General features: G+C 38.4%; 1 protein-coding gene across 2 annotated transcripts in view; it reads left to right on the top strand.

Annotated features, from left to right (window-relative positions):
• The first annotated feature begins 2,926 nt into the window (after nt 1-2,926).
• The window catches only part of LOC105469878 (DNA topoisomerase II binding protein 1), a 65,969-nt gene continuing 43,860 nt past the window's right edge, over nt 2,927-25,035 (top strand). The window contains exons 1-12 of one of the 2 annotated variants that reach the window (XM_011721453.3): nt 2,927-3,100; nt 3,773-3,863; nt 5,753-5,887; nt 6,930-7,073; nt 8,095-8,276; nt 9,465-9,661; nt 11,664-11,843; nt 12,578-12,729; nt 15,450-15,613; nt 15,760-16,010; nt 20,990-21,348; nt 21,988-22,160. In XM_011721453.3, coding sequence (XP_011719755.2) covers nt 3,780-3,863; nt 5,753-5,887; nt 6,930-7,073; nt 8,095-8,276; nt 9,465-9,661; nt 11,664-11,843; nt 12,578-12,729; nt 15,450-15,613; nt 15,760-16,010; nt 20,990-21,348; nt 21,988-22,160 — 2,021 coding nt within the window. In that variant the 5' untranslated portion in view covers nt 2,927-3,100; nt 3,773-3,779. Of the gene's footprint in view, nt 3,101-3,772; nt 3,864-5,752; nt 5,888-6,929; nt 7,074-8,094; nt 8,277-9,464; nt 9,662-11,663; nt 11,844-12,562; nt 12,730-15,449; nt 15,614-15,759; nt 16,011-20,989; nt 21,349-21,987; nt 22,161-25,035 lie in introns of both variants that reach the window. The other variant, XM_011721455.3, reaches the window with a different exon arrangement.

Below are 25,035 nucleotides of genomic sequence, written 5' to 3'. Positions count from 1 at the left end.
AAACCCATATACAGTTAGTTCCCTGTATCTGTGGGTTCCACATCTGAGGAGGTCAACCAATCGGGAATCGAAAATATTTAGGAAAAAAAATACAATTTTTGTGTAAAATTTGCCATAGTGGAAAAAGAAAAACAATAAAAAATAAAATTTTAAAAAACAGTATAACAACCGTTTACATAGTATTTACATAGCATCAGGTATTATAAGTAACCTAGTGATTATTTAAAGTACATGGGAGTGGCCAGGCACAGTGGCTCACACCTGTAATCCCAGCACTTTGGGAGGCTGAGTCAGGTGGATCACGAGGTCAGGAGTTCAAGACTAGCCTGGCCAATATGGTGAAACCCGTCTCTACTAAAAACACAAAAATTAGCTGGGTGCGGTGGCAGACGCCTGTAATCCCAGTTACTCGGGAGGGTGAGGCAGGAGAATCGCTTGAACCTCAGGGGTGAAGATCGCAGTGAGCCGAGATCGTGCCACTGCACTCCAGCCTGGGCAACAGAGTGAGACTCTGTCTCAGAAAAAAAAAAAAAGTACATGGGAGTATGTGCATATATATAAGGTACTCGAGCATCTTCAGATTTTGTTTTCGGCAGGGGGCCTTGGAATCAATCCTCCGTGCATACTGAGAAATGACTAACCATTTTCACCCTTTCCTGAAGGACTGCTGTTCAAGCAAACTTAAATGTGTATCAAAATCACCTGAAGGGCACAGATTGTTAGCCCTACCCCAAGTGTTCCTGACTTAATAGGTCTGAAGTTGAGCCCAAGAATTTTCATTCCCCCAAAATTCCCAGGAGATGCTGATGCTGCTGGCCCAGAGACTACACATCAGAACCACTGCTCTATCCATTTTCCAGGAGTAGGTACTAGAGACAGATCCTCTCTGCTTGTCTCGAGACACACGATGGGAGAACTTGCCCCTAGTGGTGAACTCATACTCTAAAGACAGGTCACTCCTCTGCTATCAAGTTCCGCTGGCTAAAAGCTAAAGGGTGCATTTTCTTCATCTTCATGAGCAGCATCTATGAATCTCCTTCTTGTGTGAGGTCTCTACTTGGGCCAGAAATGCCAGGAATGGGCTCCCTCCCTGGTGTGGACCTTCACACATAGATGGGCAGACAGCACGTACCCAGGAGCAGTGTGGTGTGTCAGGAAAGGCATGGGCAAGTGACACAGTCCCTGAACTTCACTTTCCCCATCTCCATAACATGAGACAATGATACCCATCTATTATAGGGTTGCTGAAAAGAGTAAACGGGAATAGTGTGAGGAGTCCCATGTTAACTGTAAAGTGCCATTTACAGTTAACAGAAATATTAATTATTATTACAGATTCAGGTCAGATTTGCACCTTAACAATTAATGTGGTTTATTTTTTTTTTCCACCTCTAGTGATTTTTGTTTTTAAGGCTTTCTTCACCCTTCCCCCAGCAATAGGTCTTTACCTTTGAGCCCCAGTGTTAATTGATTCTGACTCATTTTTTATAAAAAATAAATAAATAAATAAAAAATGAATGATAGAAATTTATTAAAGCATAGTAAGACAGATTTTATTCAGGACCATCAGGATACGTATAGCAACCATGGCAATGGGATGCCGAATTAGGAGAAAGAGAGTGGGTTCAACTTTAAATACAGCATGGGCAAGTGGGAATTTATAGCCAAGGAACAAAAGTTTGGGGTCACTGGATACAATATTACTAAGAAGGAACTTCAGGAGTAAAGGGGTTTCTTGCTGAAAATAGGTGAAGGTGATCAGACATCACCTAAGGATGGTAGAGGATGAGGAACCTGATCAGATATTGAGCGTGGAGGGTTCTAACTGGATTTTCCAAGGAAATACACAGATAAACCTACGAGAAAGTTGAGGAGTCTGACTAAAGTTTGGCCAGGCAAAGAATCCTTGTCACCTTCCATCGTTGTATTCAAACACTTAAGACTCAAGCTGCTCACTACTATCTTTAGGCTCTAAAGAGAAAAGAAAAACAAAAACGATCAAGGGACATGGCATTATACTTTTACATTAATAAATCCAAAGTCATTTTCTCAATCTCAGCAGTCAAGAATGAAATGATCCGCATTAGTATAGTGGCTAGAAGATTTTATAAAATAAGAAAAAAATATTTTTAAAGAATAAAATGAAAAGAAGCAACAACTAATCAGTTTACCACTAGTTATCACTGAGCTAAGGTTTTGCAGGCCCATTTTACCCCCTCTCCCTTTGCTCTCTGCCATTTGAACCTTAGGTTCAGTGCTAGAATCTCCCCAGTACGAGGCAGATGCAGAGAAAGAGAACGGTGATGTCCACTGAAGGGGAGGAGGAGGGGAGACCATTGACGATCTTGGCAAAGACATTAGCTGTGTAGTAAGTCATCCTTTCTTCCCTTGCCATCTTGTGGCTGTGTTAGGCAGTGATTCTATTCCTGCTGTGTTGGAGGGAAACCACCCAGTCCGTAGTCAGAAGACCTGGATGCAGTATTAATTCTACCACTTACTAGCCGTGTGCCCTTGAACCCATCATTTAACTTCCTCCGTTTTTACATCTGCAAAATGGAACTACCACTATTTGCCTCAAGGAATTGTTTTGGATAATACGTTTTTCCGTGCATACCTGGTATAAGGCAGGTATAAAGTAAGTACATCTATTGAGGACATCCTTTCTTTCCGTGGCTTTTTTAACAGTAAAGGAGTATTCCTGGCCTGTGGTCCTACCTCTTGAACGGACGGCGCTGGGCCTACTCTCCGCGGCGAGTAGGCCTGCCCAGCAAAGCCCTAATCCAAGGGATCCGGCCCAAGCTTTCCCTGAATCCCTACCGCCCATGGACCGCTCACCTCCACTTTTGACATTTCCGCTCTCCTGCCGCAGCTGCGGATGGCGTCACTTCCACCGGAAAAGGCGAGCGCAGCCGCGCGGTTGGCGCGAAAGTCGGTTTCCGTTCTGGTCAATTTCCGGGTTCTCCAGCGTTTGCTTTGGGGTAGGGGCGGCGCCGAGTCGGGGGAGGGGGCTGTGCGCCGGGCTGGCGCCCGACCCCAGCCACCGCCCTGCGGGCAGCGCGTCCCCCGACTCGCCGCCCGGAGACCCCGAGGCCCCAACGAGGTAAGTAAGGCGCGGAGTGGGGACTCAGCTCCTCCCCGGCCCCAACTGGGGTTCGCGATGCCTTCTATGGCCTTCAGGACCCTCTTTTCCTGTCCTAGTAACTGGCCCTGGGACTGGCGGGTGGGCCTTTGACACCTAAAGGACGTGGCTTCCGTGATCCCAGAGCCAGGCCTTTTTCTGGAACTGGGAACTGGAGCATCTGGCCTTATGCAGGGGCAAAGACCATGCTAACTGGCTTCCATGTTTATATTTAAAATCTGTTTACTGAGGGGTGAACGAACCTCGCAGGCCGTGAGTATCCGCAGGGACAGATGCACTCTGTGTATCCATAAAACAAGTGCAATTGAATGTCCATTGGCTTAGAGGGCTTAGAGCCTTCGTAGCAGGCCCCTCCTCAGTGTATTCAATTCGGGTTAATTTTGCTCTCTGATTTGCAAGGATTGGTGTTGTCATCTTTTTCTTTGGCTTTGCCAAAGAAAACGGAGGAAGTTAAATGATGGGTTCAAGGGCACATTCCAGGGTTTCTTACAAATGCCTTTGACGAATTCACCGGCAGAGCCAGGATGTATGTCTTTAGGCATTCTTGTCTGCATGGAAAAATAGGTGGGTTAAACATGGAACTTTATACCTAATGTGGTTTTGTTCTTGTTAATGGTTCCTTTATTTTGACAGTTCAGAAATGTCCAGAAATGACAAAGAACCGTTTTTTGTGAAGTTTTTAAAGTCTTCAGACAATTCCAAATGTTTTTTTAAAGCTCTCGAGGTAAGAGTTGAAAACGTCTTAATACCGTGAATTCATTTTCTTGTTTTTAAGTGTTTTTGATTTGTTGGGCTTTATGTCTTAGAAGTAGATATTTCACTTTCATAATAATTTCATAGTCGACGTTAATACAGATATATCATTATTACATATTTTCGAATTGATCTAAGTACATTATTATGTATTTCGGGGGGCTGGAAGTCTATTATCACGTTGCTGTTTAATGTGACTGACCTGCAGTTTTTGGAAATTAAGTTGCTTTCATTTGCCTCCTAACCAGAGTGGTCCTTTGTGTGCTGTAAAAATTTGAGTCAGTCGTATACTGGTCATACTTGAAAATTTTTTGGTTAATTGTTAAAAATTATGTTTTATTATGTACAGTGTGATAATTGGATGATAGTAGAGGTGATGTAGAGCCTTGCTTCTCACAGATCTCAGCAGTATCAGCATGGCCTGGAAGTTTGTTCAAAATGCAGAATCTTGGCCTCCAATCCAGACTCACCACTTAGAATCTGCATTTTTAACAAGATCGTCAGTGTGCATTAAAGTTTGAGAAGCATTTGTAGCAGATTTTTAAAAATTTCATTCATTCAGCAAGTATTTATTGAAGTGTTCATGATTTGATAGGCACTTCTCTAGTACTTGGGATTTATCAGTGATCAGAACAGGCAAAGATTTCTGTTCTCTCAGAGCTTACATTCTAACAGGAGGACATAGACACTAATCAGACATGATAAATTGGGAAGAGAGAAAAGCAAAACAGGTTAAGGGGTTCCAGAGGATGTTTCTTGGGGGTGGGAAGAAAAGGGGGTTATAATTTTAAATAGCGTGCGATCAGGGTAGGCTTTATGGAGAAAAAGATATTTGAGTAAACGTGAAGGAGGTGAGATGCTTTGCAGATATTTGGAGAAGAATGTTTCAGGCAGAGAGAGCAACCTTATACAGCCCCTGGGAAAGTGTCTGTAGTCTCTATCCAAGTTTAGTGTTCTGTTGTGTAGTAAGTGAGGAATGGGGGAAGAGTGCTAAGGAATGTGTCAGAGAATAATGGTAAAGAGGTCATGTAGGGCCTTGTGGGCCATTTTTCTCTCAGTGGAGAGCCATTGGAGGGTTTCAATCAGAAGAGTAAACATGATCTGACTTACAGTTTTAAAGGGATTACTGTATTTAACATAAGGACCTCAAAATTGGTTCAGAACATTTTTGAGTGCTTACTGGGTGTCAGGATATAGTAGCAAACAAGATACATAACGAAACTTCCAGGGGAGAGAGACAAAAACTATATATATATGTATTTTTAAATAAAATAGACTAAAAGGGTAGAGGAAGGGTATTTGAGAAAGCATGGTTAGGATAGGCATCTCTGGGGAGGTGACATTTAAGCAGACCTGATTGAAGTGGGGGATTAAGTCAGGTGAAAACTTGGAAAAAGAGTATTCCCTGCTGCAAGATCAAGAGCAGAGCGTCTAAATGAGGTTATGATTGGCTTGTTCCAGGGCTGGCAAGAAAGTGGGAGTGGCTGGAATAGAGTAAGCAAGGGAGATGAGAAGTAGGAGGTAAAGGTGGGAAGATAGGCAGGAACCAGACTGTGTTGTCTTGAAGGCTATAGTAAGAAATGTGGATTTTATTCTGGGTGCGGTGTGAAGACATTAGGTTTTGAGCAGACAGTGACATGATTTGACTTGTATTTTTAAAAAGATTATTAGCTGCTGTGTAGAGAACAGATTTAGGGCAAGGAAGGGAAAAAGACCATTTGGGAGCCTTCTGCAGAGGTCTAAGTGAGACATGATGGTGACTCTCAATAGGGAAAAGGCTGGATTTGAGATGGAATTTGAATAGGACCTAAATACAGGGGAGTCATTTCAGGTACGTTCTTATTTTATTTTTTCTTTCAGTCCATAAAAGAATTCCAATCAGAAGAATATCTTCAGATTATTACAGAAGAAGAGGCATTGAAGATAAAGGAGAATGATAGATCACTTTATATCTGTGACCCTTTTAGTGGCATTGTCTTTGATCACCTCAAAAAGGTTTGCTGACTTCTAGTGTGTTCCTTTGGTAGTCTGTTTTTTGGTTTATCTTTGCTTCAGCTGACATACATTCTTTGCCGATTATGAAGTGTTATGCAACTTATGAGTACATTGGCATTCTTTTGGTTTGGCAAGACCAGGATTGAAAGGCTAATTATGTTACGGTAGGCTTTTTTTTTTTTTTTTTTTTTTTTTTTGAGACAGCATCTTGTTCTGTTGCCCAGGCTTTAGTGCAGTGACACGATCTCAGCCCACTGCAACTTCTGCTTCCTTGGTTCAAGTGATTCTTGTGCCTTAGCCTCCTGAATAGCTGGGATTACAGATGTATACCACCACACCTGGCTAGTTTTTGTATTTTTAGTAGAGACAGGGTTTCTTGATGTTGGCCAGGCTGGTCTTGAACTCCTGGGCTCAAGTGATCCTCCCACCTCAGCCTCCCGAAGTATTGGGCTTATAGGTGTAAGCAGTAAGGCAGTTTTGAGTGAAAGGGGCTCTTGAAGTTTCTTTTCTTTTTCTGATATAGGATCTTACCCTCTGTCGCCCAGGCTGGAGTGCAGTGACGTGATCTCAGCTCACTGCAACCTCTGCCTCCTGGGTTCAAGCAATTCTCCTGCCTCAGCCTCCCTAGAGGCTGGGATTACAGGTGCCCACCACTGCACCCGGCTAATTTTTGTATTTTTAGTAGAGACAGAGTTTCACCGTGGTGGCCAGACTGGTCTGGATCTCCTGACCTCAGGTGATCCACCCCCCTTGGCCTTCTCTGAAGTGTTGGGATTACAGGCGTGAGCCACTGTGCCTCACCTGAAGTTTATTTCTTTTGATGGTTTGCATTGTTTGATTTGCTTTTGTGTGTGAGTGTTTAATGTATAGTATATCTGAGAAATTATATAGTCGTCTTTATTTTTTTCTTATAACAATTTGCTGATTTTTCCACATTGATCATCAACTTTGGTAAAGAATTGGTGAATGTTACAAAATGTAATTTGGTAAGACTGGTGGTCTTTTCCTTCTTAACTCATGTAAACTTTTCTCTTTTTCGTAGCTTGGCTGCAGAATTGTTGGTCCACAAGTAGTCATATTTTGTATGCACCACCAGCGATGTGTCCCAAGAGCCGAACATCCAGTTTATAATATGGTTATGTCTGATGTAACCGTATCTTGTACAAGTCTGGAAAAAGAAAAAAGGGTAGATATTGACCTCATCATGATTGAACAATTTATGTATCTATTATTCTTAATTTTTCACTGCATAGAAGATAACTTAAAAGACCTTCCATTTATTGTTCGTGACTTTTAACAAAGATCACTATACAACCACAGTGTGTATATATGTATACATATACTTTTTTAAGTAAATTGAATATAGAATTTGTTTTGTTGAAAACTGGCTAATTTAAATTTTTTGTTTTAATTTAAAAGGACACTCATTTTTTAATCACTTACATTTTTTTCCACTATAGGTGGACAGCCTTTTAAAAAAAGGATTCTAAATTGTTTGAATCGGGGAGGCGGAGGTTGCAGTGAGCCAACATCACGCCACTGCACTCCAGTCTGGGCGACAGAGCAAGACTTCATCTCGGAAACAAAAAACAAAAATCATTCTGAGAGAGAGCTATAGAAATACATATATATATATATATATATATATATATATATATACATATATAAATATATAAATACATATATAAATACATATATATATATATATACACATATATATATATGTATTTGGGACAAGGTTTTACTGTCACCCACGCTGGAGTGCAGTGGCACAATAACAACTCACTACAACCTTGATTTCCTGGGCTCAAGTAATCTTCATGCCTCAGCCTCCTGAGTAGCTGGGACTACAGGCATGCACCACCAAGCCTGGCTAAAACATATATTTATATATTATATAGATACAATTTATGTTGTTAAAAATACACATGTATATTAAAATATATAGAAGCAAAGATTTATACATGCTCTGTATAATAGTTTAATACATTCATGGAGTTGAAAGGGATAAATATAGGAAAATAATCTTTTTAAAATATAATTCATATTTATCTCCCAAAAAATAATTTGGTTGTTTAACTTTATAATGTTATGTAACACTTACGTATTCAAACTGTCAAAAGCAAAATGTATTTATGAGATCGTGTATAAAAATGGAAGCAATATTGTTTGCTTCAGTATTAATGTGTTCTCTTTTGGGGCTACAGGAAGAAGTTCATAAATATGTACAAATGATGGGCGGACGGGTATACAGAGACCTTAACGTATCAGTAACTCACCTTATTGCGGGGGAAGTTGGTAGCAAAAAATATTTAGTTGCTGCAAACCTGAAGAAACCTATTTTGCTTCCCTCTTGGATAAAAACACTTTGGGAGAAGTCACAAGAGAAGTAAGAAAGACATTTTTATATTTTCTAGATTTGAAAAAATGATGCATTCAGTCATTTTTGGCATGTGATATACTCTTTGGATTTATCATTCAGGGAAAAAAATAGTGTCATTACTGTTTTCTCCAGCGAAAACAGAAGAACAGAATCTACAAGCTCTTATTACCAAGACATAAGTTAACAGGCATAGAATGGGCTAAGGGTTTATCCTTAGCTACAGAGTGATACATGCTTTGGCGATAAAGTTCTCAGCTGTAAATGTTTCTGAAATATTGAGAAAACGAGTTTGGCAATTCTGTAGCTTTTATGTTGCATTATCCTTCAACTCCATTCCCCTGTGTTAAGATAGAGAATAAATTAGTCATTTTGGCAGTTGCATTCCTTCCAAAAGATGGCATATGTAAGGTTGAATATAAACATATATAAGTCATCAGCTGAGATGTGATTATTTAATAAATGTTAACTGAGCCCATTTTACATATCTGACCCGAGCTAGGCTTTAGTTATATTTAGTAAGCAAAACAGATAGTCACTTCCCTCATGGAGCTTAGAGCTTATTTCAAGGGGCGCACTTTAGTTCCCCTGCAACTAGATAAACAACCACAAGACCAAATACCACAGAATTCTATTGGCATACGAATTATATCGGCATTTTTCTGGGCTTGTTTTCAACACCATCCGGCATATCCTAAGTATGTCTTCATGTCAGCAACTCTCATTCCCAATGTGATTACTTCATCAGCACATCTGCCTTGCATGGCAACAGAATAATGATATTTTTGTTGGTATTTTGCCAGAAATCATTGCTTTTACTTATATAGAATAATGGGAAGATTAAAAAGTTCGTTTTTCTAATAGGCAACCAAATTACCTTTGGGTTTTTAAGTAGAGATTCAGACTTACAATTTTGGAAAATATACCACTGTGACCAGCAAGGGCTAGAGTTAAGGAAATGTATATTTTTCCCTTAAAATGGTTTTGAGAGACTGTATCTGAAACAATTACTTTGTGTTAGAGACATGTTATTGAACTCGGTGAGTAATTAGTGTAATTCTGTTTGGTGGTTCTCCTTTGTAAAAAAATGATTTTAAATCCTAAAAAATGAGGAAAGCAATAGTGGTATTTGTGTTGTTTTTCATTATTCTTCTGGTAAATTTAATATTTTCTTTTTTAACCATTTCATTCCCACAGAAAAATAACTAGATATACTGATATAAACATGGAAGATTTCAAGTGTCCTATTTTTCTTGGTTGCATAATCTGTGTGACTGGCTTATGTGGCTTAGACAGGAAGGAAGTTCAGCAACTCACAGTTAAGCATGGAGGTCAATACATGGGACAATTGAAAATGAATGAATGTACACACCTCATTGTGCAAGAACCAAAAGGTAAAACTGTGTTTCACAAAGGGACAAATGAAACATTTTCTCTAGTATTTAATATTTTATTTTTATTTATTTATTTACTTTGAGATAGAGTCTTGCTCTGTTGCCCAGGCTGGAGGGCAGTGGCACAATCTCAGCTCACTGCAACCTCTGCCTCCCGGGATCAAGTGATTCTCCCAACTCAGCCTCCCGAGTAGCTGGGATTACAGTCACCTGCCACCACGCCTGGATAATTTTTTATTTTTAATAGAGACGGGCCTTCACCATGTTGGCCAGACTGGCCTCTAACTGACCTCAAGCGATCTGCCCACCTTGACCTCCTAAAGTGCTGGGATTCCAGGCATGAGCCACCATGCCCAGCCACTAGTATTTAATATTTTAAAATCTTTACAGAACAGCTTTTATTTCTGACATGTCATTAATCTAGTTTGATACTGTTTTCTCTAACATCTTGCAAAGGTAGTTTGGGTCACAATCTGTAAACCGATTATATGACTTTTTTTCATATTTATTCAGGTCATTGAGTAAGTATAAAAAAACCAAAAACTTTTAGTGATGTTTTATTTAAGCTTACTTTTGTATCTTTTGATTTTTAAAAAATGTTCCTCACACAATTACCAAATAATGACAAGAAGTTTGGGTAAATAACAGGAAAACTAATAAATATAGCTAATTGGCATTTCTTTCTAATGACTAATTTAAAAAGGCTTAACTTAGTTTTAGTTTGACTGAATGAACTACAAGTTTTAACTGGAAGACACACCTTGCGGAACATGAGGCAGTAAAAAACGAAAAAGACATTACCAACAAGAAAAATTCTTTAAAATTGCTGTTAGGTTTGGTGTTCCATAACATTATTTTGGATGATTTTTTATCAGCACTCTTAAAATATACACAAATTGATAAAAGATGAGTTTTGTTAATGTTTTTATTATTGCCTTTTATATGTGTACCATGTTTTACTAAGCTACCTAGATTGAGAAGAAATTAAGATTAAATGGTAATTGTCCTTAAGTCAGAACTTTGGGTATGGCCAGTTGTGATAGGATCACTGTGAGTAGAGTTGATACTGCTGTTCTTTTTCTGAATCTGAAGACTGTTCATTGTTGATTCTCTCAAGAATGCCAAAAAACGTTTCATGTGACATATTGACCTCAATTCCTCTGTGATACTGCTTCAAAATACATTGTGTTAAAGATTTTTAAGGTAATAAAAAGTTACATATTTTTAACGTAATTTATCTATTGGCTTATCTATCCTGGACTTTAAGTAGAAGCCTGTTGACATTGGAATAGTCTGTTCAAAGTTGGGATTTATTATATTGCACACATTTACAATTTTCACATTGTACAAGCTGGTTTAAAGAAAGTAAATGATGGAGCCTATATGCAAACCCAAGTCCAGTATTAATTCAGTTACCCCACAGTTGCTCCTGTCTTCCTGCAGTTTGTGTAAAAGATAAACACTCTCACATGGCATGTGTATTTATGCAACACATAGAAAATATAATTAGGCAGTAAGCTAAAATACTACTTTGTAACAAACTATGTAGCATACTGTTTAAGAGTAAGTACTGGTAACTTTAATTTTGTTGATAGGTTTTTAAAATAACCTGTTACAGCCAGGTGTAGTTGCTCATGCCTGTAATCCCAGCACTTTAGGAGGCCAAGGCGGGCAGATCACCTGAGGTCAGGAGTTTGAGACCTGGCCAACATGGTGAAACCCTGTCTCTACTAAAAATACAAAAAAATTAACCAGATGTGGTGACACGTGTCTGTAATCTTAGCTACTCAGGAGGCTAAGGCAGGAGAATCGCTTGAACCCAGGAGGGAGGTGGAGGTTGCAGTGAGCCAAGATCTCACCACTGCACTCCAGCCTGGGCAACACAGTGAGACCCCATCTCAAAAAAAAAAAAACCTGTTTGAATATTTCTGCAAAGATAGATTTTAATGGTTTTCATTTCTTGGTTTCTCCTGTTTTCTCTATTTCTTTCTTAACGCTACAGGTCAGAAGTATGAGTGTGCCAAGAGATGGAATGTACACTGTGTGACCACGCAGTGGTTTTTTGACAGTATCGAGAAAGGTTTTTGTCAGGATGAATCCATGTACAAGACAGAACCTAGACCAGAAGCAAAGACTATGCCCAATTCTTCAACTCCTACTGGCCAGATCAACACAATTGATAGTGAGTCTCACTGAGATTAAATATTCTGAAGACAGTCATATTTCTGTGTAATAATCAGTATGTTAATAGAATCACTGAGATAGGGAATTTCTTTTTCTTGTTTGCTATGCTTCTAGGCATAATAGTATAATAGTCAAATTGTGTAAAAAGTTAGTACTGAACTGTTCATAACTTTTTTTTAGAATGAATGAATGCTTTCTTTTATACCCTGATGTAATGCAAAAGATGATCAAAGAAATTAAGAACAATGGTAGATGGAGGCTTAAGATACAAGTATTAATCTTTTAAACATTACTGACATGCATATATTAATCTTTCCTTAATTTACGGTTTTGCTGCAGTTGTTATAGATCGTCTGTATTTGTATAAAAATTAAAACTGTTTCTATTTTGTAGGTGTTGTGTTGGCAAAATGTTTAAAATATTTTTTCAAATGTAAGCCCCTTGGACCTTAAAGTCAGCAACTTCAGATTTTTATGGGAAACAAGACACTATTAGGAAAATGTGTTAAATCTATTTTCATTTAAATAAGATAAGAGGCTTAATTAATTTCATTTTCCCTTTTTATACTTTGCCACTAAGATTTCAGTAAACACCCCTGAATCTTACTTTGGAAGTTGTTTATTGCCCTATATTTGTAAGAAAAGTTAATCCATAGACAATATATAATCACGATTATTTTATCTCCCATAAATTTATACATGTTTTCAAAATATGTAGGTCGTACTCTTTCAGATGTCAGCAATATTTCCAACATAAATGCAAGTTGCATAAGTGAATCAATATGTAATTCACTTAACAGCAAACTGGAGCCTACACTTGAAAATCTAGAAAATCTGGATGTCAGTGCATTTCAAGCACCTGAAGATTTATTAGATGGTTGTCGGGTACGTCTTTATTATATAATACATGCAGTAAGTGATGATATGCATTAGCATTTCCTGGCCTGACTTTGAAGACCCTTCAGAGTTGGGCTTGCTTCTTACTACCTATGTAAACTCTCCACTCTAGCTAAGTAGATGTGCTTACTAGACCATGTCCATCCTTTGGCTGCAAGAGTCCCTCTGCCTGTGAGGTATCTTCCTCTGTTACCTTTTAAAAGTTCATTTCAGGTTTTAACTCTTCTCTGAACCCTCCTAACTACATTAATCTTTCCATCTGCTGTATTTTGAGAGCACTTAGTTTCTGAACGACTTATTGGATTTTTTATTTTTATTTTTTTGAGATAGGGTCTCACTCTGTCGCCCAGACTGGAATACAGTGGCACAATCATAGCGTCCTGTAACCTCGAACTCCTGGGCATCAGCCACCCCTTAGTCCGCGAGCAGTTAGGACTACAGGCATGTGCCACTACAACTGGCTAGTTTTTAAAATTTTTTTGTAGAGACAAGGTCTTACTATGTTGCCCAGGTTTGGACTTTTATTTATAACTATCATCTAAGTGTTTACAGTGTATTAGACACTGTACTAATCATTTTATGTATGTTAATATATATATAAAATCTCATTTAATTCCCACAGATAACTCTAAAATGGATATTATCTTGAGGGTAGGACTTAGAGAATTAAAATTCTTGTTCAGAGTCACACAGAGAGACATTAAGTGGCCAGTTATCTACTCCAAAGTCTGTATTCCTCACCATTAGAGCCAATGCTTTGTTTGGTATTTCTTGGGCTATTTAATTTTTTAGTATATGAATAATTGTCTTATGAGTTTGTTGATGGAAACATCATATGCTATACTTTTTCAGCTGTCTTAGATTGGAAAACTTAATGTATTCCTATTTGTAGAATGACTTGGCTGTGCATTAATTTTCACAGAGTAGCAAAAATTTAACCCTACCTTATTGTTAAGAAGGGAAATTGGAGCTGGGCGTGATGGCTCATGCCTGTAATCCCAGCACTTTGGGAGGCCCAAGCAGGCAGATATCTGAGGTCAGGAGTTCAAGACCAGCCTGGCCAACATGGTGAAACCCCATCTCTACTAAAAATACAAAAACATTAGCTAGGTGTTGTGGCAGGCGCCTGTAATCCCAGCTACTTGGGAGACTGAGTTAGGAGAATCGCTTGAACCCAGGAGGCAGAGGTTGCAGTGAGCCGAGATTGTGCCATTGCACTCCAGCCTGGTCAACAAGAGTGAAACTCCATCTCAAAATTTAAAAAAAAAAAAAAAAAAAAAAGGAAATTTGCTAAATTTTTTTTTAACTTACCAACTTACTAGCTAAACAAAAGGTGGGCTTTTGTTTTTGTTTTGAGATGGAGACTTGCTCTGTCGCCTAGACTGGAGTGCAGTGGCGTGATCTCAGTTCACTGCAACATCTTCCTCTTAGGTTCAAGCAATTCTGCCTTAGCCTCCTAAGTAGTTGGGATTACAGGTGTGTGCCACCATGCCTGGCTACTTTTTCTATTTTTTTTTTTTTTGTTTTTGAGACGAAGTCTCGCTCTGTCGCCCAGGCTGGAGTGCGGTGGCGCGATCTCGGCTCATTGCAAGCTCCACCTCCCGGGTTCATGCCATTCTCCTGCCTCAGCCTCCCAAGTAGCTGGGACTACAGGTGCCCACCACCACGCCCGGCTAGTTTTTTGTATTTTTAGTAGAGACGGGGTTTCACCTTATTGGCCAGGCTGGTCTTGAACTTCTGACCTCAAGCGGTCTGCCGTCTTGGCCTCCCAGAGTGCTGGGATTACAGGCATGAGCCACCACACCTGGCCCAGAGGTGTTTTGTATCATCTTTTATCCTAGACTACCAATTCTAGATATAACTTTTAATTATTTCTTACATATAGAAAGTATATGATTCCAATTATTTGTTAAAATATAGTCTAGTAATGGGGGTGATTTAATTTGGGGTGTAAATACAGTTTGGGATACATCTGTTATACTTAAATTTTTTTTAAGGTCACCTTATGTAAAATAGAGGTAAAATGATTTTTATATTGATTAAATTGATTTAAATGTATACATCCTGGTAGTTAAAAATAAATTACTGCATACATGTTATCCTCAAAGCATTGTGTTCAGTTCTTTGACGTACATGTATTTTTTGTTCAGTCAACTCTGTGAATAAGGTAACATCAATTTATAGGTAAGAAAATTGGTTTAAAGAGTGTAAGCAACTTGCCTATTGTCGTTAATCATTAGCAGCTGGAAAAAAACAACACCCCCCTCCACCCCTCGCCCACACACGCACACACACACAATTTAAGCCCAGGTGTTCTGAATTGAGACAGCTAACTACAGTTTACTTTTATAATTACTTCAAAATTTACAAGTAAGCTTCACAGTTAAAGAAGTTACCTGCATTTTAGAAATTGGTACGCACTAATATTTAGAAGATGTTGGAATCTGGCTTCTATTTTATTTATAGCCTCAAAATACTTATTCAAATATCTACTGTGAAAGATAATAATGCTGTATAAGATTGTAAAGAGTGATTAAAAAATCAAAGTTACAGAACGGTTAAAAAATCAAAAGTTTCAGAATATATTCATATATCTTAAATGTACACAAGTTGTCTTATTTATACGCAGTGGATTTAGATATATATTTTTAGTTTTTTTCTATTGAGAGAAAGCATGTTATATACATTAAATATTTTCTTTCTTGCAGATATATCTTTGCGGTTTTAGTGGCAGAAAGCTAGATAAACTGAGAAGACTTATTAACAGTGGAGGTGGAGTTCGTTTTAACCAGCTTAATGAAGATGTAACTCATGTTATTGTGGGAGATTATGATGATGAATTGAAGCAGTTTTGGAATAAATCGGCCCACAGGTTTTTTCAGTTTTTAATTCAAATCAATTTCTACTACATAATTTTTCTTAAAATTGCGTATCCATGCGGTTCTGGAAACTGCATGACAAGTGGGATGATGGTCTTTATAGCTTGCACTAATACATAACTATGTGCTGTTCTTGTAGGCCTCATGTAGTGGGAGCAAAGTGGTTGCTAGAGTGTTTCAGTAAAGGTTATATGCTTTCTGAAGAACCATATATCCATGCTAATTACCAGCCAGTGGAAATTCCAGTTTCAGATCAGCCTGAAAGTAAAGCAGCTCTTTTAAAAAAGAAGAACAGCAGCTTCTCTAAGAAAGACTTTGCTCCTAGTGAAAAGCGTGAGCAAGCTGATGAAGATCTGCTCTCTCAGTATGAAAATGACAGCTCCACAGTAGGTAAGAAATGCTTCATTAGTATTTGTAGTTAGTAAGAAATATTTTAGTAGCCTAATACATACATATGTGATCTCTGCCAAGTTTTCTAGATTTTAAGTTAAATTAACCTTTTTCTTTCCTTAAAGTTTTGCTTATAACTTTTTTTCTGAGCAGGCAAGACGATAGGGTCCTGAACCCTTTAACCCTCTCTCTCTTCAGCTAACTAGCTCTATTTTGATTTGTTACATATACAGGCATTGCTTGATTTGTGTGTGAGTTTCTAATAGCATGAGCCTTTTATTAAAACCTTGTAACAAATGCCTCTTACTGGATTATTGTGGTCTTTCATGCATGAAACACTGTACTGTGGACTTACCACCTCAGTGTGTACACTATGTAGTAAGGTAAATTGCCAGTGAAGCATTATAAACGTCATTACTTCTTTTTTATTAAAAAAAGACTTTATAAAATACCTAATATAGCCAAAATATATAAATTTAAATAAATTTAATGTGTATCATAACTTAAAATCTAAAGTTAATCAGAATTTTAGTCTACTCGAATTAAACAAGAACCTTAGAAAACTCTTTTATTTTTTTGAAGTAGAATTTCGCTCTTGTTGTCCAGGCTGGAGTGCAGTGGCCGTGATCTTGGCTCACTGCAACCTCCACCTCCCGGGTTCAAATGATTCTCCTGCCTCAGCCTCCCAAGTAGCTGGGATTACAGTCATGCGCCACCACCCCTGGCTAATTTTGTATTTTTAGTAGAGATGGGGTTTCTCCATGTTGACCAGGCTGGTCTTGAACTCCCGACCTCAGGTGATCTACCCGCCTCGACCTCCCAAAGTGCTTCGTGAGCCACGAAGCCTGGCCTAGAATATGTTAATGATCACAACCAGCCCTTCTCCCTATCTCCACTCATCAACGTACTCAGCTTATGTGATTTTGTCTAGTATTTTCATTATCTTTTAAAATCTCACAATTAGGCATTATCCTTTTATATAGTCAACATTTGTTTCATTTACTAACACGTGTAACTGTTGTTTTGCTCTCCCCAGTTCTTCTTACATCCGAGACCTCTCTTCTGGAATCATTTTCTTTCTTCCTAAAATAATATCCTTTAGAGACTGGTTTAGTTTCTGTAAGACTCTTCAGCTGGGTATACAGTTCTAGACAGTTTCTTTGTTTAAGCACAGAGATATTGTTTCATTGTCATCTGTTTCCCTGACTGCTGGATAGGAGGTCACATGTCAGTCTGTCTTCCTTTACAGGCAATCTGTCTTTATCCTCTGGCTGTTTTTAAGATAGTCTTCCTTTTGGTTTTTGTGTCCTAGAGCTTTACCGTTTATTTGTCCTGCTTGAGATTCATTGTGCTTTCTGAATCTGAGAATTAGTAGGTTTTCTGCTTTTTGTTAGGTTGATAAATGTTTATTATCTCTTTGAATATTGCCTCTCCCCCATTCTCTATATTTTCTTAACTCCCATTTGCTTTGTATATGGGTCACTTAATTTTCCAGATCACAAATCGTCTCTTCAGTTATTGCCTAATCTGTTTTACCCATCTATTAAATTTTCTGTTTTAATAATTAATTTTTCAATTCCTAGAAGTTTTAGCTTTTTAAATAGTCTGTCATTTATTTTTTTACTTTTAAAAATAGAGATGGGGTGCTACTGTGTTACCCAGGCTGGTCTTGAACTCGTGGGCTCAAGCAGTCCTCCCACCTCAGCCTCCCAAAGTGCTGGAATTACAGGTGTGAGCCACCACACCTAGCCAAGTCTGTCATTTTGTATTTGTATTTTTTGTTCTTTATTTCTTAAAACACATTAAACCTATTAAAACATCTGTGAATTGTTCTGTTGGTTATTGTTTATGGTGCCTGGTTTTCTCGTGTTTTGTGATTTTTATTGTGAACTTGTACTTACTAGGACTCTAGGAATTCTAAGAAACTTGGGGTAGGGATTTGTTACCCCAGAAAAGGTTCATGTTTGGGTCTAGGTGCCTAGGAGTTTACAAACTCAGTACACCTATAAGTTGGTGTATTGGCTGGAGGTTTCTTAGACCATCCAGCTAGTATGAATTTATTCCCAAACCTACTTTGAGGACCAGCCTCTGATGAACAAATTCTCAAGAGATATTTTTTCCGCTTGACCCAAAGCCAGTGTTCTTGACTTTTTCCTTTGCAGGGCAGATTTATTATTGGTTGCTTGGTTGGTTGGTTGGTTTTGGTCTGTTTACTAAAGGTATGTCTCTTCATGGGTTCTGGGTTTGTTCTCTCAGGCGATACTCTGCTTTACCTCTAATTTTTATGAATCCAAAGGACTGGCTCCTGTCTCTTGTGTGATACCTTTACATTCCAAGGGTCTGGGTTACTGCACAAATATTTAATAGATTTTGACTAACCATTAGCTTTAGTAACTACTTAATGTTCTAGATTTAGTAACCACTTTAGTGGTCTGGATTTTAATATTTTATCCTATATTTTGAAGTGTTTTTAGTGAGAGGGTTTCAAAGATCCTAGCCCACCATATTTCTTGAGAGGGAATTCCTAGCATTCCTTTTTTATTTACACTGTTCTGTACTACAAAATTGACTTTTCTCAAACCATTTACTTATGCTTTAGTATTGTATCACATCAGGAGATCATCCAAATTTTCCAGGATGCTCTGGTATAAAGAAGCCACAAATTAACTGAAAGCGATTTTTTTTTTTTTTTTTGGAGACAGGGTCTCACTCCATCACTGAAGATGGAGTATAGTGTTACAATCTCGGCTCACTGCAACCTCCTCCTCCCGGGTTCAAGCAATTCTTTTCCCTCAGCCTCCTTAGTAGTTGGGAGTACAGGTGTGCACCACCACGCCCAGCGAATTTTTGTATTTTTAGTAGAGATAGGGTTTCACCATGTTGGCCAGGCTGGTCTCAAACTCCTGGCCTCATGTGATCCTCCTGTCTTAGCCTCCCAGAGTGTTGGGATTACAGGCGTGACCCACCACACCCAGCTAGCGATTTTATATACTATCCTTCAGACAAGGGTACTTGGTGTAGGGCAGGTGATTAGTTTCTTAAACCTTCCTTTCTAAGGCTGCTAGTGGTTTACTGACTTTGTAAGAATTAAGTGATAGTAAATCTCAGTGGATCACCAAGCATCTGAGAAAATCTATAGTAAAATATTTTATAATTAATTCTTAGAATTGCTTTTGATTTAAGGGAGTTTTTTTTTTTTTTTTTTTTTTTTTTTTTTGAGATGGAGTCTCGCTGTGTCACCAGGCTGGAGTGCAGTGGCATGGTCGTGGCTCACTGCAACCTCCACCTCCTGGATTCAAGCGATTCTCCTGCCTCAGCCTCCCAAGTAGCTGGGATTACAAGCACACGCCACCATGCTCAGCTGATTTTTGTATTTTTAGTAGAGATGGGGTTTCACCATGTTTGCCAGGCTGGTCTCAAACTCCTGACCTTGTGATCCTTCTGCCTCGGCCTCCTGAAGTGCTGGGATTACAGGCCTGAGCCACCGCGCCCGGCCCTAGGGGAGCTTTTTGAATAATAGGTTTGTTACGTAGTATCTCTTAGGCTTTTGGATGCGATCTGTTTGAAAAGAGATCCTACTGCTAAAATAAATGGAAAGAACTGCTGTAAAACATGTTAGTTTGTTATGAGTCTCTTAACTTCAGAGTTTTACTGATGGTTTATTAAGAACTTAGTATTTCTACTTTGTTTTTATAGTAGTAGTCTAAAATTCTACGGAATTTCTTCCTCCTTCCCATCTTACCAACAACATGTAGACATCGAACAAAGTTTTTTTTTCCCCTAGATGTGACTGCAAAATAATTGTACTCGCAAAAAATAAAAAGGGTTTCACTTATAAAACAAACTGTTTACATTTTAACAAAACCGTTAAAAGAACTTTCCGGAATGTTTTATAGTATTGCGTCACCTTTAATTCCATCTAAGCATATTCATTCTCATGAGTATATCTATAAATTGTAAGTATACTATTGTCTTTTATTCCTTGTATTATGAAACCAAGGGTCAAAGAGGCTATAAAACTAGAACCCATCTCTCCTGACTTACTGATCAGTAAACTCTGTAGACAAAACTATGCTTCCTTAGTGTGAATAAGAACAATTTTAATACTTATGTTTAGTAGGAGTCATAAGTTCCTAATATATATTGCAATGTACTTAATTTACAAGTTCCTAATATATATTACAATTTACTTAAAAATGAAAATGCTAGTGTCTCTTGGAGATGAGGATAGAAGTACGAAGATGGCACTATAACCTGGTGTTATGAACTCTGGAGTCAGACAGACTTTGGTTCGTATCTCATTTCTGCCACTTAACTGTGTGACCTTAGGCAAGTTACATAACCTTTTCAAGCCTGAGACTCCTTTTGGACAGAAGGGATGTGCTGATAGTATCAGCCTCACAGTTAGCATTATGTGAGCATTACATGCATGTAAAGCAGTTAGTCACAGTGCTTATATAAATGAAAGAGTGATTCTTGAATAGCTTCCAGCCTTGTTGGAATCACGTGGCAGGGTAAACTTTTTCTCTAAAGGAGTAGACAATAAATATTTTAGGATTTGCCAGCCACTTCCTTATAGTCATTTCCATATTAACATGTTCCATGTTAAGGGCTTGACAGTTACACCATTTAGACTTGTTGATTTTTTTTCTTAATGGTATTTTGTTAGTTTTATGGTGAATCATCTAAACCAGTTTCGGAACTAAGACAGTCCTGTAGGAGCTATATAATTTTAAACGAATTCAAGTGTCTATTATACTAGGCATACCTAGGACTAACATGATTGCTCTTGTCCTTCCTAATGGACTCTTGGTAACCCCGAAGATGGAGTGAATCCATATCCCTTTATTATACACGTAAGCTTTAGTTTTATAAGTATGGTCAAAATTCTCAGATTCCATGTTACATTAAAATCCTTGCTAGAAATGAACTTTATAGGGTAAATTGTTGGTTAGAAAACATGTACTTTTCTCTTTCAGTGGAGGCTAAGACGTCTGAAGCCGAGAAGTCTGAAGTTAGGCCCTTTAATAATTCTACCCGTGCTGAGCCCTTGAATGATTCTACTCACGTTTCTTTGCAAGAAGAAAACCAGTCTTCTGTCAGTCATTGCGTCCCTGATGTTTCTACAATTACTGAAGAAGGCTTATTTAGCCAAAAGAGTTTCCTTGTTTTGGGTTTTAGTAATGAAAATGAATCTAACATTGCAAGCATCATCAAAGAAAATGCTGGGAAAATCATGTCCCTTCTGAGCAGAACTGTTGCCGATTATGCTGTGGTTCCTCTGCTGGGGTGTGAAGTAGAAGCCACTGTGGGAGAAGTTGTTACAAACACGTGGCTGGTAAGACAACACTGTAGTGGTTGCAATAAAGTATTGAAGATTATCTGAGTGCCAAGAAGGTTAATGTTTGTTTCTTAGGCAGTTCAGTTACAGTAAATCGGTGTTTGGATTTGAACACTCTTGATTTTACTTTTAGCAAGGGAAATTCTAAAGTTAAATGTGCAAGTTTCTTGGGCCTAATCCTAATACGGTAGAGGTTACTCTTTCCCAGAGGCCACAGCAGCAACATTCCTTCTTAGGAGGTCACTATAGGGTCATCTCATACTGTTTGTCCTGTTTTCTTACAACCGAAGCATCACAGGTAATTTCACTGTTGATTTTTTTTTTTTTAACGTTCCAAGAATTATGAGAAAAATAGTGTAATACATTGGAAGGAATGAAATGTAAAGCAACATTCAATAACTCCAATGATAGATCTTACTGATTGTAATAGCCTAATCAGTCGATGTATGCATATGTGTGTATGTATATGTATATTTTAACGTTATGATATGAAATGTATTGAGAATGAGCATACACAGGTTTGTATTAAAGTAAAACTTCTTATCAAAACTGAATTATTGCTCATGTGCCTGAATGAGTGTTAACCACTGGCTGCTTATTTCAGGTTGGCTTTACTGTTTCTCTTGTTTTTAAAAGGTTACTTGCATAGACTTTCAGACTTTGTTTGATCCAAAGTCGAATCCTCTCTTCACACCAGTCCCAGTAATGACAGGAATGACTCCTTTAGAGGATTGTGTTATTTCATTTAGCCAGTGTGCTGGAGCAGAAAAAGAGTCTTTAACATTCCTAGCAAACCTCCTTGGAGCAAGGTATGTGATCTTTTTAATGCACCTGTTGTGTTGGTGTATCTTTTTATTTATTTTGACTTCTTGGAGAGCATTCAAATTAGAATTTGGTTGGGTGTCTTTATTATATTTATGGATGTTACATAGTTCCTTCTCCCCTCCCACTGCTTCACTTGACTAGCCTTAAAAAAAAAAGTACCTCCATTGTCCAAAGATGAAGACTTAGGTATCATAAGAGATAATAACTGCAGTGGATCCAAATACATGAAATAGTGTTTAAGTCGTGACTTCATAATGACACCAAATAAACTAAGGTAATTGATGATCTTTGAAAGATGCTAGGGGACCAGTCTATTACTTTGAAAGCTGACAAAAGGAAAGGATCAAGTAATTTAACCTGCATTTCCTGTGCAGTTTTCATCAGGGTAACATGATAGTGGATATGGCAAAGTTTCCATTTTTAAAGATGTTTCAACAAACAAACAAACAAAGAATGATAAGATTGTAACCCCTAATGAATGAAAGAATCTAGGCATTGAACATCAATAGTTAATCACACAATAAAGGGACAAGATATGATGTGCCTTCTTATGAAGAATACACCACCACTTTGAAGTAGTCTTGCCAAAATAATCAAACCTCAATCTGATGATGCTTCTAGATCCAATTCCCAATTTATAGGAAATGCAAACAGCAGAATAACATGTTAAACTACACCACAATGATATAATCAGCAAGACCCAGACTTTGGTACAACTCTATGGCATAAATGATCCAGTGTCTTCAACGAATGTATATTAAGGGCATGGAAAAGAAGGTAGGAACCTATAAGCTAAAAGACATGAAAAAGCAAAAGCCTAAATATAGTCTTTAAAGATGCCATTATTTGATTATAGAAAAGTAAAGAAGTGATTACTGTAAGTGTCCAAATAGACTGAGCACAGTGGCTCATACCTGTAATCCCAGCACTTTGGGAGGCCAAAAGATTGCTTGAGCTCAGGAGTTTAAGACCAGCCTGGACAACATAGTGAGACCTCATCTCTATTTAAAAAATAATTTTAAAAAAATGAGCCAGGCATGGTGGCATGTGCTTATGGTCCCAGCTACTCGGGAGGCTAAGGCAGGAGGATTGCTTGAGCCCAGGAGACCAGGGCTGCAGTGAGCTATGATCACACAACTATACTTCAGCCAGGGCAACAAAATGAAACCCCGTCTCCAAAAAAAAAAAGCCCAAATAGTGGCTACTATTAAGAAGGGAGGGAGGCCGGGCGCGGTGGCTCAAGCCTGTAATCCCAGCACTTTGGGAGGCCGAGACGGGTGGATCATGAGGTCAGGAGATCGAGACCATCCTGGCTAACACAGTGAAACCCCGTCTCTACTAAAAAATACAAAAAAAACTAGCCGGGTGAGGTGGCGGGCACCTGTAGTCCCAGCTACTCGGGAGGCTGAGGCAGGAGAATGGCGTGGACCCGGGAGGCGGAGCTTGCAGTGAGCTGAGATCCGGCCACTGCACTCCAGCCTGGGAGACAGAGCGAGACTCCGTCTCAAAAAAGAAAAAAAAAAAAAAAGAAGGGAGGGAACGGGGGTTGTATGGCATGTTGGAGAGGTTCTGGGGTGGTTAGCGAGATTCTGTCTTCTGACATGGGTGGTGGACTTAAGGGTTTCACCTTATAATAATTCATTGAGCTATATATTTCCTTTTTTGCTGTTTTCTGTTTGAATTATATGAAACAAATTCTTTTAAAACCGAAATTGTGGAAGATAATAACATACATGACAACAGACTCCACTGGATGCAACTAAAGCTGCATTCAGCAGGAAAGTCATGCAAATTCTGAAATAGAATAATTGGGACTAGCCCTAACAGTTATTAAAATACATTTTGTGGCCAGGTGTGGTGGCTCATGCCTGTAATCCTAGCACTTTGAGAGGCTGTGGCAGGAGGCCAAGTTCAAGACCAGCCTGGGCAATATACTAAGACTCTTGTCTTTAAAAAAAAATTTTAAAATGAGCCAGGCAGTGTAGCATAAATCTGTAGTCTCAGTTATTTGGGAGGCTGAGGTGGGAGTATTGTTTGAGCTTGGGAGGTCAAGACTGCAGTGAGTCACAATGTCGCCACTGTACTCTAGCCTGGAGGACAGAGCAAGACCCTGTCTCAGAAAACAAACAAACATATATTTTGTGAAACTTCACTAAATAACAGTGTAGTTGCGTGTAGCAGAAAGTTTAATTCAGGGACAGCAAGAGTGGCAGGAGACTCAAATACACAAAGGAATTTACGATAAAAGTGACGTTTCAAATTATTAAGGAAGACATGGCTTATTCAATAAATAGGATTCATTAAAGCTGGAGCAATATCTCATATCTAAATAAGTACTGAATGGATTAGTGGGTTAAATATAAAAAATGAAGTTATAAAAGTACTAGGATAAACACATAACATAGAAAAAAAGTGTCAGGAAACATGGGAAATTAAAAAATCTGAAAAGCTGGGAACTGGAATGTAAAACCCAGAAGTCATAAAAGAAATCATGGAATTCGGTTCACTCTCAAGTCATAGACTTCTTTTTCTGCCCTGTATTCTCTGTGTGTAATATCCTGTGATCTTGAGGCACTTAATTTCTCTCTATTTTTTCCCATATCGATACTTAAATATTGAGAGGATCAAATGAGATAATATGTAGAAATGCTTTGGAAAGTTGTAGTAGGTTAAAAAATAATAATAATGTGTTATTTATACACTTTGCTCCTGTCACTTCTTCCTTGCCTTCTTTTGGGGGGAAAGGACAAAGTGTGGGGGTGATAACTAATTTAGGAGGTAATTTTGGCTGTGTGAGGTGGTTCACGCCTGTAATCCCAACTTTAGGAGGCTGAAGCAGGAGGATCACTTGAGCTCAGG

Source organism: Macaca nemestrina, chromosome 2, assembly GCF_043159975.1.
Source record: "Macaca nemestrina isolate mMacNem1 chromosome 2, mMacNem.hap1, whole genome shotgun sequence".
NCBI lineage: Eukaryota > Metazoa > Chordata > Mammalia > Primates > Cercopithecidae > Macaca > Macaca nemestrina.
This window is presented reverse-complemented; position numbering and strand designations above follow the sequence as displayed.